Source organism: Sus scrofa, chromosome 7 (genome assembly GCF_054392235.1).
Source record: "Sus scrofa isolate SSC_HxYL_T2T_F1_AM1 chromosome 7, Sscrofa_HxYL_maternal_Yorkshire_Landrace_v2.0, whole genome shotgun sequence".
Classification (NCBI taxonomy): Eukaryota; Metazoa; Chordata; class Mammalia; order Artiodactyla; family Suidae; genus Sus; species Sus scrofa.
In genome coordinates this window covers 86,493,664-86,514,489 of record NC_139389.1, presented here as the reverse complement: position 1 = coordinate 86,514,489, position 20,826 = coordinate 86,493,664, and the positions used below count along the sequence as shown (strand labels likewise).

The window sequence follows — 20,826 nt, the reverse complement described above, 5'->3', positions numbered from 1 at the left end:
AAGGCCTAGTCCCCGCCCCACTTCTAGGACTCTTCCTATTGGCTGAGCTTTTTCTCGCTCCCGCTTCTAATTAGACAGTTCTACCGCTCTTCACAATTCTGTCCAATCACAATCAGTGGTGGGTTAGACTAAGCAAGAGAATTTCCACATGCGTGAGCGAAATTAGTTTGTAACTGGTTATTTTTCCTGTCATTTATCACCTGAGAAATGCTTATTGGCCACTGTAACTGACGAAGCGGTAGGTGGAAACCTGCCTTTGTACCGCGCACCACTTCATATCCGGGTATCCGGGAGGTTGTGATTGGCGGCTACGGGATCCTATCACTGCTCCTTAGAGAAACTGGTAGAAGGCCCGCCGGGATCTCGGAATTCCGGCGGCGCGGGGGCGGGGAAGGATTGCGGGATTTTGTTTGGTAGCGGCTCAAAGGATGTGCCCTAGCTCCGGGCCTAGGTAAAGGGAAGCAGGATTCTCCGAATGAATCCTCTATACTGCTGTGTGGATAAAGAAAACACTTTTCTTAGAATTGGGAGGGAGCACCAAGGACTAGAAAAGTAACCAATCCTGCAAAACTCCAACCTTAGAGCTCCCATTTGGACAACACTTAACCTGTCAAGCCCTTCTTTAGACAACCTGTATCTCACCCAAAACAGCTGACTTCCTTATTCCTCTCCACTGCAAAAGGTAAAGAAAGTCTAAAATGTTGGCCTGAAGTATTACAGCACCCATCCTCTGGCCCCAAATCATTTCACGAATACCCTACATGCCAACCAGAATTGGCTTGCCCATCTAATCCTACCCCCTGCTCGTCCCCCAAATCTGCTCCCTTCTTCCCCTCATCTGAAATAGCTAGTCTCCCACCTTCTGGCTCCAGGCATCGCCTGCCAGTCCCGCTGGTTATATTATAGCAGCCATGCACACAGTGGGATAGGTCCAGCTATGCTAGGAATGAAGGATATTTCTCTGTACAGTTAGAGAAAGCAAGATGCAGAATACTATCTAGATAATGTGATACCATCTGTATACATCTTATGGAATATATGTATATGTGAATACAGTTTTATGCATTAATTTTGAATTATGTCTGAATTCCAGAGAGATTCACAAGGAAATTACTTCTTACCTATCAAATGGAAAAAAAAAAAAAAAAGGCCATTTAGTAACAAGTTGAATGTCATTTACTTAGGGAGAGCAGTCCATGGTTGGAAGAGTACAGTGACTCACAAGCAGTGGAGCACACTTCCCCAAGGAGTTGGGGCAAGAGTACGTTTTATACAGCATTAGAAGCAGCAAGGTAATCGGTATGATCAGCTGGGGTTGTGTATCTGACCTTATTTAGTAAGATTAGGGAACCAGGAAATAAGTACAGAGCCTAAAAGTATGGCATTTGGGGATTGGCTAACCGGATATACTGCAGATCTGGTCAAGCTGAGCCTTTACAGGAACATAAAGATGAATTTTGCTAATATGACACTTCCAACAGAAGCGACTCCATTTTGGGCCTAGAAATTTATTTTATTTTATTTTATTTTTTGTCTTTTAGGGCCGCACCAGCGGCATGTGGAGATTCCCAGGCTAGAGGTCAAGTCGGAGTTGTAGCTGCCAGTTTACACCACAGCCACAACAACGCCAGATCTGAGCTCTGTCTGTGACCTGCACCACAGCTCATGGCAATGCGGGATCCTTAACCCCTGAGTGAGGCCAGGGATTGAATTTGTGTCCTCATGGATACTAGTCAGAGTAGTTTCTGCTGAGTCACAACAGGAACTCTCTAGAAATTTATTTTTGACATACCTTTGGTGAGCAAACCTGTCTATATACTCTGTACGCTTTATTATACACTCTGAATTTTTGTTTCCCATATGCATGTATTGCTTTAAGGAAATTTAAAAAGCAAAAACAAAAAGTGTGTAGGAAAAAACATATTAAAATGATAATAGTGGTTCTCTCTTGGGAGAATTACATGTACTTTTTTTTTATAACTTTCTTTTGCTTTTCTGTATTTTCCAAATTGTCATCTTGGAACAGGTAATTGGAAAACATCTCCAAGTGCTTAAAGCCTCAGCTCAATTGCCACATTGCAGTTTATTTAAAACTACTTCATAGCACTGTGGTTAATTTTACGTTCATCTCTTCTCCTAGATGGTAAGTCCTTTGATTGCAGAGTTTAATTCTTATTTCTTTCTTTATTCCCTTTGCTTATACATGTTATAGAGCCTTAAACAGAGAATGTTTGAAATTTGAAATTTGTGTTAAATGTATGTACTGGGGAAATTGTTATTTTCCCAGGACTAACAGGTAGCCTATCTTTTTTTTTTTTTTTTTTTTTTTTTGGTCTTTTTAGGCCGCACCCTGTAACGTATGGAAGTTCCCAGGCTAGGGGTCTAGTTGGAGCTGCACCTGCCAGCCTACACCACAGCCACAGCATCACCAGATCTGAGTCACATCAGTGACCTATACCACAGCTCATGGCAACACCGGATCCTTAACCTGGTGAGCGAGGGTAGGGATTGAACTGCATCATTATGGATACTAGTCAGGTTCATTACCACTGAGCCACGACGGGAACTCCCAGACTATCCTTTTTTAAAATTAAATATTTTTTTATAGCAGTTACTCAGAGGGACCTAGATGAAGCTTGGTTGACATGTAATTCATGTAATTCTTAAGTAACTAAACAAAAATAAACACTAGCATGTTTTATTTACTCACTGTTCTCATAGAAGAAAAATGTCTATAAAATGTTAATGAAAACTACTTAAATTCATTGTACCAGAAATCAGTTTTACTGCACAATCTTTGCCATGACCTGCTTGTTAACAAACTCTGTATTTGGTGCAAAAGAATTACTTAAGAGGCAGCACTTATGTTTTCAAGTTCACTCCTTTGCTAGGTGAGGTGGACATGGAGAATACAAGAGGAATTAACATCTAGCCCCTCTGTTAAGTAGCTTGAATTTACAAAGGATGAGAAAAACATGTGTAAAAATAGCATAATACAAAGCAGAATGCAAAGTACTATGTTGACAAACATTCATGACTATCTGGCTTTAAGGCTCAGTAAGCCTAGGTGGGTGAAATGGAAAGTAGGAAGTTCCCCTTATCTCTTCTGCTCACTCTATACACCCTTATACTTCTAAAGTTGAGTATTTTTATTGGATGGCTTTGTATATTAGAAAGAAAGTCACTAGCCAGACTCCGGTAATGGAGTAGAAGTGGGGGAAGAGATAAGGAAACAGAAGCAACTTCTAACCTTTGGGTAAGGAAAAAACCAAAATTGTACTTTTGTCTTTAATTCAAGAAGTAATTCTCTTTGAAGAAGGTTTTATATGGCTTGGATGTATTGCAGAATAATGTATCCCCTACAACCTTCCCTCTTCCCAGCTCTAAGCCACCTGTCAAGTAGGAGAAGGAGAAGAAAAGCCACAACAGCTATGAAATGCCCAATTTGCTTTAACTTAGTAGCCAAATATTGTCCTCAATATCTCTCATCCTACATATACTCAGCTACCTAGTTATCTACCTTATTCCATTCAACAAGTCAAATAGGACTTTACTAGCACAATCATCATTGCCTCTCCTCCTCTACATCCTTCATTAACCAAGAATGATATTATAAGCATCTTCCACTGCAGAGTGAGGAGGTGGTCTCTGATGGATCCAGACAAAGCACTTAAAACTTCACAAAACCCTCTGATGCCCAACACTGCTTTATCTTTCTTTACACTAATTTGAGGAGTGAGACATTTCTGACTATTTGCAATCTGTCTTATGCAGGCAAACGTATTCTACCTGAAAAATGACATAAAGATACCACACACCACTTTCAAGACCCTTACTCTTTGCATCTTGTTTCTCCCACATTGAGTCTGTCCCCCAGGCTGGTCTTGCAAACTGCTGTCATGGTGATCATCTGAAAGCATTCACTTTTATTGTGTAACTCCCACACTAAAATCTTATAATAGCTGTCTCTTCCAGTCCTCTATTTTCATTGTTTCATCTGCAGCTCTTCCCTACCTGGCCCGTCATTATCTATCAGTGTTAGCCCCTCTGCAAGACTCTATGCCTAGTTCTACAAAAAAGATCTTATGCACTGCTAATAAAATTACTGGTCGTTTTGTTTGGATATACATCTTCTCAAGGCTTCTAGTGTTTTTTTTTTTTTTTTTTCTCTCATTATTTTAGAGCTTTCCAAATGGAAATACCTTGTTTGTTTTTTTCCTGATAATTTGTGATTGTTGTAAAAATTTTAAATATAGAAAAAGTGAAAGCTTCTATGTCATCTGTCCCCCCAAAACATCCATTCTTAACTATTTGGTGTAGATTTAATAAAAAGGCATATATGGATTTATGGATTTATTATTACCTAAATGTTATCTATAATCTGTAATCATGGGCTTTTTCATCTTTTCCTTTTTTTTTTTTTTTTTTCTTTTGCCTTTTTAGGCCTGCACCTGCAGCATATGGAGGTTTCCAGGCCAGAGGTTGAATCAGAGCTGTAGCTGCTGGCCTGTACCACAGCCACAGCAAGGCCAAGGATCAAACCTGCATCCTCATGAATGCTAGTCAGATTTGTTTCCACTGAGCCATGACTGGAACTCCTCATCTTTTCTTAATAACAAAAACCCTTAAAACTTGAAAAATAGGAGTTACCTGGTGGCCTAGTGGTTAAAGGATCCAGCATTGTCACTGCTGTGACTTGGGTTACTGCTGTGACAATGGTTTGATCTGTGGCCTGGGAACTTCTGTATGCAATGGGAGCAGCCAAAAAATAAATAATAAGTAAATTAAATAAATAAAAAGCAAGGAAAAAATCTGTATCCACAAAGTCTGAAAAAATTGGAAAGATTAAGGCAGTTCAGGGAGTTCCCATCATGGCTCAGCGGTAATGAACCCAACTAGTGTCCACAAGGACGAGGGTTGGATCCCTGCCCTCACTCAGTGGGTTAAGGATCCAGCATTGCCGTGAGCTGTGGTATAGGTTGCAGACGAATCTCAGATCCCATGTTGCTATGGATGTGGTGTAGGCAGGTAGCTACAGCTCTGATTCCACCTAGCCAGGGAACTTTCATATGCCGCAGGTGTGGCACTTAAAAAAAAAAAAAAAATTTTTTTTTTTAAGCATGGTATTCTTTTTTAAAAAGCAATTCAGAATCATGACATCTAGTGGTTTTGAGATTGAGTAGTATTTGATTTTAAGTATTATTGGACACTGTTGTGTTAATAATAATAAAAACAATAGGTAGCTTTTATTGCGCAGATATGAGTGAAGCTCTGATTAGGGGTCTAATCAGAGCTACAGCTGCTGGCCTACGCCACCGCCATAGCAACAGAGGATCCGAGCCACGTCTGAGACCTACACCACAGCTCATGGCAACACCGGATCCTTAACCCACTGAGCAAGGTCAGGGATTGAACCTGCAACCTCATGGATACTACTCAGGTTCATTAACCTCTGAACCACAAAGGGAACTCCTCATTTGGCAGTTTTATTATCCCCATTTTAAAGATGTGGAAACTAAAGCACAGAGAGGTTAAGTCATTTGCCTAAGGTAGCACAGCCGAGCTAAGATTCTGACTATAGGAAGTCTGATTTTAGAGTGGGTGCAAATACCCATTCCATAGTTATTAATAATGTAAGATTTGCCACAGTGGAAAAAGCTTACTCATTTATTAAATATTTATGGAGTACATGCTATGTAATAAGCATTGTGCCAAATACTATGCCAGGACACGAGAACATAGAAGTAAACAAAATAGATGTAGTCCCTGATCTTCAGAACAAAGTATTAAATGAATAATTATTTAATTAATTGCTTATAATAAATTGTATCAAATGCTACTAGAGATAAGTACAGGGTGCTATGGTATCTATGTAATATAGGCCACAGACCCTTCAAGGAGATGTGAAAATAAATGACTTAAGAAGTCTTCCTATTTCTTATTTCCTCAATTTCTTTTTTTCTCCTTCCTGCTAAATGTTTTCTCCATTTTTTTTTCTTTTGTCTTAGCTGCTTCTTTTCTAATTTTCATCCCAGCAATGACCTAAATCTGGTTTCTTATAGGTTAAGCCTTCTTTAACACACTTGCCATCTGTTCTCCTTCTGGCTCTGAAGCACAAGATTTTATCCTCTGGTAATTTTTCATTAAGCTAATCTTTGTACAGCTTACAAAGTGCTTTTCAGTTGACAAGACTTACATTTCATAATTAGTGCTTACTTTACTATGATGGTAGAAACTGACCTTTTGCATCAACATCTAAATATTATAAAAATACTGTATGAACTCGCTCAAATCCTTTCAAATATGAAATTTTGTTTCATGTAGTAATTATCATTCATATGACTGACCATTATAAAATTTACCCAGGCAGTTTCAAGCAATGGAGAAGAGATCATTCAAGTCCCTTTTATCTGAGTCCTGAAAAGCAAAAGAAAGCTTTATTAAGCTTGTGTGAATAAGGTTTCCAATAACTAAATCAAGCATCTGTTTTCAAATTTAAAGTAAATAAAATTGGGAAATGAGAATGTCCTAAAACTGATTTATGGTGATGGGTGCATTAGTCATTGAAGTTACTAAATAACAACAACAACAACAGTGTTTTACACCTGAAATAGGCATGTGTAAAATATACCTCAATAAAGTTGTTTTTTAAAACAAAGAAAAAAAGGAAATAACACACTAGTCACACTAATTACGTTTCAAGTACCTCATAACTACATGTGGCTGGTGGCTTGCATTTTGGATAGCATAGGTCTAGTATATAAAACTTTTCCATGATGTTAAAAAATACTTTTGGGAGTTCCCGTTGTGGTGCAGTGGAAACGAATCTGACTAGGAACCATGAGGTTGTGGGTTCGATCCCTGGCCTCGCTCAGTGGGTTAAGGATCCGGTGTTGCCTTGAGCTGTGGTGTAGGTCACAGGCATGGCTTGGATCTAGGGTTGCTGTGGCTGTGGCTTAGGCTAGCGACTACAGCTCCAATCAGATTTCTAGCCTGGGAACCTCCATATGCAGGCAGGTGTGGCCCTAATAAGACAAAAGACAAAAAAAAACAAAAAAAAAAACTTTTGGAGTTCCTGTTGTGGCTCAGCAAAAACAAACCTGACTAGTATCCACAAAGATTCGAGTTTGATACCTGGCCTTGCTCAGTGGGTGAAGGATCTGGCATTGCCCAGAGCTGCAGTGCAGGTCGCAGATGCGCAGCTAGGATCTGGTGTTGCTGCAGCTGTGGTGTAGGCCAGCAGCTGTAGCTCTGGTATGACACCTAGTCTGGGAACTTCCATATGCTGCAAGTGAGGCCCTTAAAAAAAAGCAAAAAACTTCCTTAAGTCTGTTTCAAAATAATTACACTTACAACAGAAGTATAACAACTGTAATAGTAAACATGCAAAAATCTAATACCCGTAACGCATCAGGGACGCTTAAATATACAATAACAAGTTTTTTTAAAAGTTCAAGGCCAATAGCAATCAAATGTGTATTAAAAGCACAGTGAATTATTACGTTCACCTAAGAAAAAGACAGGTTTTTTTTAAAAGATGCTAATTTTTTTTTTTTTTTTTTTTTTTTTGTCTTTTTGCCTTTTCTAGGGCCGCTTCCGTGGCATATGGAGGTTCCCAGGCTAGGGGGTCTAATCGGAGCTGTAGCCACTGGCCTACGCCAGAGCCACAGCTCATGGCAACGCTGGATCCTTGACCCGCTGAACAAGGCCAGGGATCGAACCCGCAACCTCATGGTTCCTAGTCGGATTCGTTAGCCACTGCGCCATGACGGGAACTCCACTCCTGATATTAAGATGAGAAGAAATATATACTGCTGATAGGAGTGTAAATTGGTATGACCTTTCTGAAAGTTGGTTGGACAGTTTGGAAATAAGACCTTAAATATGGGCTCACTCTCACTCTCTCTCGCTCCTTTTTTTAAAGCTTTTTCTTTTTTAAGTTTTATTGAAGTGTATAATGTTGTGTAAACAAGATTTACAATGTTATGTCATTTTCTGCTAAACAGCAAAGTGACCCAGTCATACATATACATATATTCCCTTTCTTATATTATGTTTATGGGCTCTCTTTGACTCAGCAATTTTACTTCTAGTAATTCATTTTAGAAAAATAAACATTGATGGAAGCAAAGATATATCTATGAGGATTTTTAATGCATTGTAGTTATAATGGCAAAAAATAAACAATCTGAATGCCCATCATAAATAGGGCATTGATTAAATAAGTTATGATACTTTTATAGAATAGCCATTTAAAATTATAAAATAAAATCGAATATTTAATATTTTACATGTTCATTTGCATTATACATTGGGTATTGAAAAATTAAAACTTTTTAAAAAATAAATGATCTAGAATAGTCAAACTCATAGAAACAGAAAGTAAAGTGGTGGTTGCCAAGAGTTGAGGGGAAGGTAAAATGGGGAGTTGTTTAATGGGTTTAGAGTTTCAGCTTTGTAAGTCGAAAAAGGTCTGGAGATTGATTGTACAGCAACATGAATATACTGTTAAAAATGGGACAACAGGGGAGTTCCCATCGTGGTGCAGCAGAAACGAATCCGACTGGGAACCATGAGGTTTTGCGTTCGATCCCTGGCCTCGCTCAGTGGGTTAAGCATCCCATGTTGCTGTGAGTTTTGGTGTAGTTTGCAGATGCAGCTCAGATCTGGCATTGATGTGGCTGTGGCGTAGGTTGGCAGCTTCAGCTCGGATTTGACCCCTAGCTTGGGAACCTCCATATGTCGTGGATGTGGCCCTAAAATAAATAAATAAATAAATAAATAAAACCCCCAAAACAAGACAGCAGGGCCCCAAAGGTAGTTGCTATGCTAAGCCCCATGTCACCAAACCAGGGCTTGACTTAATTACAGATTCAGCTCCCTCACCAAAATGGAATCTTAAACAAGTCTGTTAGGGTAATCTGCCTGATAGACTCCTGTTATCCTCTAAAGGAAAGTGATCTTGCAATAACCAACCACTCTTTTGTATAGTACAAGTTCCTTCTTCCCTTTCCCCCTGCTTATAATAGTCTTTCATTTTGTACAGCTCCTCAGAGCTCCTTTCTATCTGCTAGGTAGGATGCTGCCTGATTGATGAATCATTGAATAAAACCAACAAGATGTTTAAAATTTACTCAAGTTGAATTTTTTTTTTAACAATACTTAACACTATTGAACCATACACTTAATAGTTAAGGTAGTAAATTTCATGTGTACTTTACTAAATTAAAAAATGTTTAAATAAATTAAAGAAATAAGTGATCTTATTTTATTTTAAATGTTATATACGGCTTTATGCATACATAAATCAAAAGGATAACAGTAGTCATCTCTGAGTGTTAGGATTACTAATACATTTCATTTTCTTCTTTTCATTTTTCTATTCATGTCTGCCATTCATGGTATTACTTTTGTATCTGAAGACTGCTATTATATCTCCTCCAACTCCTTTTTTTTGCCACACCTGTGATATGTGGAAGTTTCTGGGCCAGGGATCAAACCTGCACCACAGGAGTTCCCATCATGGCTCAGTGGTTAACAAATCTGACTAGGAACCATGGTGTTTCGGGTTCAATCTCTGGCCTTGCTCAGTGGGTTAAGGATCCAGCATTGCCGTGAGCTGTGGTGTAGGTCGCAGATGCGGCTCAGATCTGGTGTTTTCGTGCCTGTGGCGTAGGCCAGCAGCTACAGCTCTGATTAGACCCCTAGTCTGGGAACCTCCATATGCTACAACCTTAGAAAAAAGACCAAAAAAAAAAAAAAAAAAGGCAAACCTGCACCACAGCAGTGATCCAAGTCTTTGCAGTGACAAAGCCAGGTCCTTAACCTACTGTGCCACAGGGAAACTCCTCCAACTCCTTCTTAATGACTGGAATTCCTTTAATATGGGTCAAAGCCTTACATTCTATGTTTAGAAGTACATTAAGCCTAGAGAAAAAATATCAAATGGTGCAAATTCATTCTAAAATGTAATGAGAATGTCAGGGAGGAAAAAAACAGGAGGTAACTGGTTGCCTGAAAAGGGTAGGAGGAAATTTTTTAAATTTAGTTTTATTGGGGAGTTCCTGTTGTCGCTCAGCAGTTAATGAACATGACTAGTATCCATGAGGACGCACATTCAATCCCTGACCTCACTTAGTGGATTAAGGATCCAGCGTTGTCATGAGCTGTGGTGTAGGTCACAAACACAACTTGAATCTGGCATTGCTATAGCTGTGGTGTAGACCAGCGGCTACAACTCCGATTCAACCCCTAGCCAGGGAACCTCCATATGTCACAGAGTGTGGCCCTAAAAAGACAAAAAAATTTAAAATTTAATTTTATTGGAGCATGGTTGACTTACAATGTTGTATTGGTTTAAGGTGTACAGCAAAGTGAAGGAAATTTTTAAAAAATCAACAAAAACCAGAGACTCAGAAAGGAGAGTACAAGATCATCAAACACACATGTGACCTACTTCAAAATTCTTTCCAGGTCTATTTATGATTAGATCATCCAAAAAAGGAGAGAAGACCTAAGATCCTTGAGAAATTTCTTAGTTAATACCCATCTTGGGTGCAGAAAAGGCCAGGTTTTATAATTCTGTCACCTAAACTTCAGAAAATAGTATGTGACTCAGTGGTAACAAACCAGAGTAGTATCCATGAGGGTGTGGGTTCAATCCCTGATTTTGCTCAGTGGATTAAGGAACAGGTTAAGGATCTTTGATGTATGAATTCTCAGTGGGTTTAGGATTAGGAGCCCATATGCTGCAGGTGTGGCCCTGAAAAAAAAAAAAAAAAAAAACCACTTGGGAAAATATTATGTTGGGTTTTCCTGTTTTCACTAAGAGATTTATATATTCCAGGTAATTTTAATACTTTCTAATTGTCCACCTTATTTTATTTTATTTTGCTTTGTTATGGAACCACACAGGGCCCATTAAACATGTGCTCACCCTCCTGGTAATCCCTTTTGAATCTATACACTGAGTGTTCATAGCAAAGAGGATTTCATAGAGCAATTGAGACTATATTTCACATAAAATATAATATGAATGCAGTGACCAGCATGCAGATTTTTTTCTTTTGGGGCTGCATCTGGAACATATGGAAGTTCCTAGGGATCAAATTGGAGCTACAGCTGCTGACCTACACCACAGCTCATGGCAATGCCAGATCCTTAACCCACTGAGCAAGGCCAGGGACTGAATCCACATCCTCATGGATACTAGCTGGGCTCTTAATGCGCTGAGCTGCAACAGTAACTCCAGCATGCAGAATTTTTAATTTTCAAATATCAAGTTCTAGTGTTGCTTTATTACATCCCACTATGTGGTTCGGAAACAATGGTCACAGTGAAATGGGATATACACCTTCTTTTACTTGAGAGGGTCCTGGCACATGTGCATTGAGGAGGCACATTGACCCCAGCAATGGAGCAGAGTTTGTTGCCTTCAAAGAGCTATCTCAAGGGTCTAGTAAATCTCCCACTGTTGTTTACCTTCGGGAAGGGATTTAAAGATCATTGTCCCAACACCAAAAATTTAAGTTAATCTTGTTCATCTCAAATCAAATAAATACGTTTCCAAATTTAGTTTTGGTTGAGAAGTTGGTATGTTAAAGAATGTCTTAGCTGCTCTTTCTCTAACCACAAAACGCCTAGAGAAATAGCACAACCTTCAAGCTGTGATCTACGAAGAGTTAATATCTTAAGAGCTAAACAGAACTGTATTAACTCCTCTCCCAACCAGCCAGGAGGGCAAGAGGATTCTGTAGAACTAGAGGACACCAGAGCAGTCAGAGAGAAGAATTAAAAAGAACTCTCTGGAGGAAGCAAGAACTGTAAGTTTATCTCTAATACACATACATATAGTCTTGGAGAAGAGTGAAATAAATTTATTAATTTTGTATTGTGCCAGTCTCCCAGGCATCCAGACATAATATGATTAAGTTATCTTTAATCCTGTCACCCTCTTCTTCTTTTTCTCCTTCTTCTGGCTGCCCTGTGGCATATGGAATTCCAGAGCCAGGGATCATATTCGAACCGAGCTGTTGCAATGCCAGACCCTTAACTCACTGTGCCAATCAGAGATCAAACTTGTATCCCAGTGCTTCAGAGACACCATCGATCCCGCTGTGCCGCAGCAGGAAACTGTCACCTCTTACCTCCATCCCACATCCAACTAGTTCGCAAGTCTTTTTTTTTTTTTTTTTTTGTCTTTTTTTGCCATTTCTTGGGCCGCTCCCGCAGCATATGGAGGTTCCTAGGCTAGGGATCTAATCGGAGCTGTAGCCGCCAGCCTGCGCCAGAGCCACAGCAACACGGGATCCGAGCTGCGTCTGCGACCTACACCAACAACGCCGGATTGTTAACCCACTGAACAAGGGCAGGGATCAAACCCGCAACTTCATGGTTCCTAGTCGGATTTGTTAACCACTGCGCCACAACGGGAACTCCTAGTTCGCAAGTCTTTTGATTCTCCTTCCCCAGTCTTCTATGATCTATTCCACTCTTCCATCCCTCTGCCACTGTCCTTCTTAGTTCAAGGCCACTTGCCTGAACCTCAGCAATATCTTAATGCTCCTCCTCTCTGCCTATCTAACTCATTAATGCCAGATGAATCTTCCCAAAGGCCTTCCACAGCTCCAACTCTGCTGCTCTTGTGCTCAAAAATGTGTAATTCCCACGCTTTGTCTGCAGAATGAGTACAGCCCTTCTAATTTAAATGCAAAGTCTTCCAAAATATACTTCCTTTCACTTATTCCCACAACTCTTTCTCAAACTTGTTATGCCTGCCTGCTACTGTCAAAGACTACCCTGCTCTTTGCCCATCCATGACTCTTCTCAACTGTCCTCTATCTGTATAGAACATTCTGTACCTCTTTCTGCCAAAATCCTCCCCAAACTCCAACAACCCTCCCTTTATCTGACCCATCAAGTAAATGCGAATTTCAGTCTTCCTTTACACTCTCATTTTGCTTTGTTTTTCTAACTTTTTATATTCTACCTTATAGTTAAAATTGTACTTTTCTCATTTCCTCTCTTCATTAATTATGCACTTCCTAAGAGCAATGGCTTTTCGTAGCAACTGCACAAAATGGGCACACAGTAACATTTGTCAAATTAAGTTAACCTCAAAATCCAGGAGTTCCTATCATCTTTTCTGAGCATGCACACAACCAATGCTACAATTACAGAGCCTACCCCTTGCTCCATAGCTTCTCTTTATCTCTGTTCCAAGTTTCTCTCTCAATGCTTAGACCTCCTTTGCTTCTATCCCCTTTCATCAGATCAGCTCCTCCTGAGTTCCCTCACTCACTGTAAAACTATTTTCTTTAAGAGGCTATTCACACTCTGTCCCTTCCTTCCCCCAGATTTTCAAATCAAAGGAGGCCAACTGCAGCCCCACTTTTAGGGACTTGACTGTTTATTGAGCCTGTTAAAGTTAACTTTTCATGCAATGGGAAGACCTGAATTCCCAATCCATATTAAATTTGAAATAATTAAAACCCTACTTCTATATTTTGTCAAGTAGGCCCACTTAATCCATGAATTTTAGACGATGGGAGTATTTTTGCAGCATCATTTCCTATGCTCTACTGAAACACTACTGACATTCTTGTGAGCAGATTTTTCCACCCAATTTTTACATTTTTCTTCTTTTTCTCTCCTACTCAAATCCATTGTGGCTCTTACTTCACTGTGTTCTTGGAGGTGGGGGAGAATTAGTGCAAAACTTTTAAAATTATTAAAAGTGACTCTAAAAAGGAAAATAATTTCTACAACAATCTCATGTCATAATAATTCACTGGTTAAAAAATTATTACATATCTGCAGATATCAGGCACTCTGTTAGGTACTGTATATACAAAGATAGTCTCAAAAGAGCTTATAAGAAAACATACAAAGAAAACCAAAAAGAAAAGAAAAGAGCTTATCAACTAGTGAAGACGCACATGGTATATAAACAGTATAGAGAAGTAACTTATACTAACCAATACACAAGAAAATTACATATATAATAATATGTCATTAACAGATTGATAAATGCAATGTTAAGTATCAATTTGTCAGAGACTAGTTCAGTTAAAACAACAAAAACAGCTAGCATTAAGCTAATGTGGATCCTGTACTAAGTGCCAAACATGCAAGCTTTTTATAAGCCTTATCTCGATTGATCCTCATCGTAACCATATGAGGTAAGCCATTTTATAGATAAGGAAAATAAGCAGAGTGGTTAAGTAACTTGTGCATGGTCACACAGCAAAAGAAAGATATGAATCCGTGTCTTTCTCATTCCTAGGTTCTTGACCCCTATTTACAGTTCATTCTGTCCAAATTGAAACAGAGGTGAGTATAAAATCATAGCAAGGGGAGCTGGCTATATAATTTTAATTTTTGATGTCATCACACTACCTTTATTCAATTATCGCTATTAAAAGAGTTATTCTTTACCCTCCTTCACCTACCCTTGCCCTAGGGCACTGCAATTTTGAGTATAACTGCAACAGAATTCTTTTTCTTTCGTTTTATCAAGTGCAAAAGAATTAATGAATTCTTCTTTCTTACATCTACTTTCCACTCCTTTTTTCTGAAGAGATTAAATCTGGTCATTTCATTGGATCTGGATATCCCTTCATCACACCTTCACTGACAATCTCTTCTGAGTTTTCTGGCATTCTCATAACCTCCCTCTCATTCTTAGAGCTTCTTTGACCACTTTTTTTTTTTCCATTTTTTTTATTACTCAAATGAATTTATCACATCTGTAGTTGTATAATGATCATAACAATCTGATTTCACAGGATTTCCATCCCACAGCCCAAGCACATCCCCCCACCCCCCAAACTGTCTCCTCTGGAGACCATAAGTTTTTCAATGTCTCTGAGTCAGCATCTGTTCTGCAAAGAAGTTCCGTCTGTCCTTTCTTGAGATTCCACATGTCAGTCAAAGCGTTTGATGTTGGTGTCTCTTTGACCACTTTTGAGTGGTGTTTTCCAGTGGCTCCACAATGCTCTTCAGCTTTGGTGGTGTAATTTGGAATGGCCATAAATCAGAATAATCTCCTCTGGGTCCAGATACTAAAGAACCACAGCATCTCTTCCTCCACTACAATTTTGCAAATGGCTTCAGGTCCAGATGAGGTCTGTGATGCTGTTACCCCTCCTTTTCCATACTTCTCTGCAGTAGGATACTGAGAAAATGGAGTGACATAGCAGACCTACAAATGCTACCTTCAATAGGAGGGACCAACTTTAAAACAAAATGGATGCCTTGGTTGCTTCGATTCTGTTCTTATTTTAGGTCTGTTTAAAGTGTGAAAGCATATCAACTTTTGGGAGATTGTCAGCTTCCTCAATATAGAAATCCATTTAAAATTATGTCATTTGAAAGATGTTCTCCACTCATTGCGGTTTTTAAAAAAAAGAAACATCACAGAACAGAATATGGATGACTCAATTCAAGTTAAATTGCCTGGAAAATATAGATCAACAAAATGTTAATGTTTTCTCCCAGTGATAGAATTTCTCTATCATGCTTTTTACCTTCTTCTTTGTATTTTTCTGCTTTTTCAAAATAAGCTTGTAAACAAGCTTCTTCAGTTGACAAATCAAGCTAGCTGCAGCGAAAAGGGGAATTTCTCGTACAGAGCATAGTCTCTCCTACAGAACCTAAGGGCAGGAAGAGATAGGCCTTAGAAAAGACTAAAATCAAAGACAGGAAACTTTCAGGACCATTTGACTCAGTTGCTCAGTGTCATTCTCTTAGTTTGTTTATTCGTTCACCTATTTGCTTGTTCATTATATATTTATTAGGTGCCTACTAAAATCTAGGAGTTGTTCAAGTGCTGGGAAATAGAGGTAAATAGGATAAACCAATTTTCTCCTCTCAAAGTCCTTCTATTTTAGTGAGAGGAGACAATACATAAGTGTAAATAAATGAAGGTAGTTTCTGAGTAAGAAGGTGTTACCAGGATTACATAAGAGAATATTACTGAAGAAGTACTCACTTTAGTTATGAAGTCAGAGAAAGTCCTCTTGGCAGATGAAAAGATGCTGAGAGACTGAAGCATAAGAAGGAACAAGCCATGTGAAGAGCAAGGGAAAGAACTTTCCAGCCAAGTACAAAGATCCTGAGGCAAGAAACCTGGTTTCAGGCTCAGAGAGAGGCCAGTGGCAAGAAATATTATTTAATAGAGGAAGAAAAATCTGAGTGTGATCTGAGAAATAGAAGGAAGGTCAGATCATAGAGGGCCATGCCAACCACAGTAAAAAGTTTAGATTTTATTTTAAATGTAAAGGAAAACCACTGGAGAATTTTAAGTAGGAAATGCTATGACCTAGACTGTTTTTAAAACAGCACTCTAGATGTTTCAGGGAGAATGGATGGGAGGGACTTGGAGAAAGAAATGGGGGGAGCATTAAGAAACATTACGGTAGTTGAGGAAAGAGACACTGGTGACTAAAATTATAGTACCAGCTGTGGACACAGGGTAATATATTTTTTAGGAGGTACCTGGAGGATTTGCTAATGGATGACAGAAAGGAAAGAATCAAGACTTCAGGAACTGGTAGGAAGGTAAGACCATTTATGGAGACAGAGAAAGCCTGGGAGATCAGGTTTGAGAGAGAACTTAAAATTCCTGTGTGAAACAGGTGAGTTTGAGATACCTAGCAGTTGTGCAGATGGAAATGATTAAAAGGCAAGAAAATGTACAAATCTGAAGGTCAGAGCGGGAGATAAAAATTTTGGAGGCAACAACATATATGTATGTATTGTTTAAAGCCAAGACAGTAGATACTATTAGCCAGAAAAAGAGTGTTGACAAAGTTTTGAGGTAACTCTGTAGATAGGATTTCCCCAGTTATTTAACTTACAAAGCAGAATATGGCCATGTCAGTATTTAAAAAAAAATAGTGCAAAATGATAAGCATCGATGCAATAATCAGAAAGTTGATTTCATTTTGAATAAGTGATGTCATTATTACCGAATGCTTGGTCTTACCCTTTAGTATAGAATGATCCACACCACTACAAAAAAAAAGATTGACATGTCATATACCATCACAGAAGTGTTGAGAAATTCCTGCTGTAACTTTAAGTACAGCCTGCAGAAGGCATCCCAGTGTTGCATGTAATTTGCTGAACTTTTCCTTTATTTTAGTGTCCTGTGGGACCTCTCACAGCTTGAGAGATGATATGACATCTCATGTTCCAGTGGACAATACATTAAAGGACCTGTTAGAGACCTAGACTCGATACCTCTGATGGTACCAGCATCGAAAGGTAAAGTCCTTTTAGAATGAAAACAATTCTCAGTCTGTTATCGTGGGGTATCTTGCTAGCCTTCACTGCTCTACTCTCAGCTCTTTTCTTCAATCTTCTCAATGTTTTAGTCATATATTATAGTAAATTTTTTACTGTATGGGTTTAGGAGATGAAGCTAAATGCCACCACCACAAACACCACAGCAAAAGCCAAGAACAAATGAGTGGGTCTCATTCATCTGTCCATGTGATTAGCCCTCACTGTCACTAAGCAGAGGTAGGCAATTTAAAAGGAAAGGGTGAGGCCCTGCTAGTGCTTTTTCCACACTCACCTTAAGATATTTTTATTACTTTGTTCATACTCTCCCACTCATCAGTCCTATTCATACCTACTATTAATTCTATTTTCACTTAATTCCCCCTTTGTAAGCTTTATTTCAAAGATAGGACACTTTATGCACTGCCCACAGATGTATAAATGTTGCAATCACTTTGGAAAAAACTTGGCATTATCTAGTAAAGTGGAACATGCATCTTTACTTCTGGGTATAATATTTTCAGAGATTTTTTGCATGTGTGTACCAGGAGACATACACCAGAATGTTCATAGCAGCAATGTTCATAAGAGCAGAAAATGGAAACAACATAAATGTTCATTGATCAGATAATGAATATACATTGATATGTAATCATATACTGAAATAATTTATTTTCTTTATATCAAATAAAGAATTTTAATTTTTTTGTATAAAATTATAAAGAACTACAAGCCAGTCATTAATACAACATTCAAGATATTTGTGGGATTTCCCTTCATGGCTCAGTGCTTAACGAACCCAACTAGGATCCATGAGGATGCAGGTTCAATCCTTGGCCTCAATCAGTGAATTAAGGATCTGGCATTGCTGTGAGTTTTGGTGTAAATCACAGACTCAGATCTGGGATTGCTGTGGTTGTGGTGTAGGCCAGTGGCTACAGCTCGGATTCAACCCCTAGGAACTTCCATATGCCTTGGGTGCAACCCTTAAAAAAAAAAAAAAAAAAAAGCAATAATAATAATAATACCACATTTTGTTTGTACACTCACCAATTGATGGACATTTAAGTTGTTTTCTCTTTTGGGCTATTATGAATACTGCTGGTATGAACATTCATGTACAAGTTTTTGTGTGGATGTATCGTTTCTCTTAGGTATACACCTAGAAGGGGAATTGCTGGGTCATGTGGTAACTCTGTGTTATTTTGAGGAACTGCCAAACTATTTTGGAAAGCAGTTGCACACTTTTACATTTCTACTAACAATGTGTAAGAGTTCCAGTTTCTTCATACCCTCATCAACAGTTGTTATGGAGGAGTTCCCATAGTGGCTCAGTGGAAAGGAATCCAACTAGGAACCATGAGGTTGCAGGTTCGATCCCTGGCCTTGCTCAGTGGGTTAAGGATCCGGTGTTGCCATGAGCTGTGGTGTAGGTTCCAGACATGGCTCGGATCTGGTGTTGCTGTGGCTGTGGCATAGGCTGGCAGCTGTAGCACCAATTCGACTCCTAGCCTGGAAACCTCTGTATGCCACTGGGTGCAGCCCCAAAAAGCAAAAGAAGGAAAGTTGTTATTGAGGCAGTATCTCATGTTCTTTTTTAAATTTATTCTTTGTGTGTGTGTGTGTGTGTGTGTGGTTTTGACTTGCATTTACCTAATGAATAATCAGGTTGGACACCTTTGGTGTGTTTATTAGCCATTTGTACATCTTCACTGGAAAAAATGTCTCCTCAGATCCTTTGCTCATTTTTTATTTTTTTATTTTTTTTTTTGTCTTTTTGCTATTTCTTGGGCCGCTCCTGCTCATTTTTTAATTGAGTTTTTTGCGAATTTCCAATACACAACTCTTAACAGATATATAACTTGCAGATATTTTCCCATTTCTGTTGTCTTTTCACTTTCTTTTTTTTTTTTTTTTGTCTTTTGTCTTTTTTTTGTTGTTGTTTTGTTGTTGTTGTTGTTGTTGTTGCTATTTCTTGGGCCGCTCCCTCGGCATATGGAGGTTCCCAGGCTAGGGGTTGAATCGGAGCTGTAGCCACCAGCCTACACCAGAGCCACAGCAACGCGGGATCCGAGCCGCGTCTGCAACCTACACCACAGCTCACGGCAACGCCGGATCATTAACCCACTTAGCAAGGGCAGGGACCGAACCCGCAACCTCATGGTTCCTAGTCGGATTCGTTAACCACTGTGCCATGACGGGAACTCCTCACTTTCTTGATAGTGACGTTTGAAGCAGAAAAATTTTGATGAAGTCTGATTTATTTATTTTTTCTTTTGTCATTTGTGTTTTGATTCCATATCTAACTTCATAGTGTCATATCTAATATTGCATGGACCAATGTCACAAAGATTTTCTTCTATATCTTCTAAGAATTTTATAGTTTAATGGATTTCCTGCTGTAACTTGGAAGGCTAGGAATGCAATGTTGTCTCTGAGGCAGCATGGATTTGATCCCCACCTGGGCGCAGTGGGTTAAGGATCCAGCATTGCCACAGCTATGGCATGGGTCACAGACAGTTGTGGCTTGGACTTGTGGCCTAGGAACTTCCATATGTTGCGGGTGTGGCCAAAAAAGAAAAAAAAAAAAAAGAATTTTATAGTTTTAGCTCTTACAATTAGGTCTGTGATCCATTTTAAGTTAATAAGACATGGGGTAGGGATCCAACTTCACTCTTTTGCATGTGTCTTTCCAATTGTCCCAGTACCACTTGTTGAAAAAATTTATTCATTCTCTATCAAATTTCCTTGGCACACTTGTCAAAAATCAATTAGCTGTACATGTAATGGTTTATTTCTGGACTCTCAATTCTATTCCACTTATCTACATGCCTATCCTATGCCAATACCATGGATTATTTTAGCTTTGCAGTAAGTTGAAATCAAGATGTGTTAGTTCTTCAACTTTGTTATTTTTCAATATTATTTTAGCTATTCTAGATCCCTTGTGTTTCTATCTAAACTTTAGGATCAGGAGTTCCCGTCGTGGCGCAGTGGTTAACGAATCCGACTAGGAACCATGAGGTTGCAGGTTCTATCCCTGGCCTTGTTCAGTGGGTTAAGGATCCAGCGTTGCCGTGAGCTGTGGTGTAGGTTGCAGACGCGGCTCGGATCCCGCGTTGCTGTGGCTCTGGCGTAGGCCGGCGGCTATAGCTCCGATTCGACCCCTAGCCTGGGAACCTCCATATGCTGCAGGAGCGGCCCAAGAAATAGCAAAAACACTAAATAAATAAATAAATAAATAAATAAATAAACTTTAGGATCAGAATGTCAATATCTGCACAAAAAAACCAACTGGAATTTTTTTTTTTTTTGTCTTTTTGCCTTTTCTAGGACCGCTCCCACGGCATATGGAGATTCCCAGGCTAGGGGTCCAGTTGGAGCCGTAGCCCCTAGTCTACGCCAGAGCCACAGCAACTTGGGATCTGAGCCGCGTCCGAAACCTACACCACAGCTCATGGTAATGCTGGATCCTTAACCCACTGAACAAGGCCAGGGATCGAACCCGCAACCTCATTGTTCCTAGTCGGATTTATCAAC

General features: G+C 39.2%; 1 protein-coding gene across 4 annotated transcripts in view; it reads left to right on the top strand.

Annotated features, from left to right (window-relative positions):
• Window positions 1–394: 394 nt before the first annotated feature.
• RPGRIP1 (RPGR interacting protein 1) overlaps window positions 395–20,826 on the top strand; it is a 106,085-nt gene continuing 85,653 nt past the window's right edge. For 2 of the 4 annotated variants that reach the window (XM_084969290.1, XM_084969287.1), the window contains exons 1-5: window positions 395–682; window positions 2,027–2,143; window positions 11,732–11,822; window positions 14,285–14,331; window positions 17,147–17,268. In XM_084969290.1, coding sequence (XP_084825416.1) covers window positions 17,250–17,268 — 19 coding nt within the window. In that variant the 5' untranslated portion in view covers window positions 395–682; window positions 2,027–2,143; window positions 11,732–11,822; window positions 14,285–14,331; window positions 17,147–17,249. Of the gene's footprint in view, window positions 683–2,026; window positions 2,144–11,731; window positions 11,823–14,284; window positions 14,332–16,490; window positions 16,561–17,146; window positions 17,269–20,826 lie in introns of all 4 variants that reach the window. The other 2 variants (XM_084969294.1, XM_084969291.1) reach the window with 2 other exon arrangements.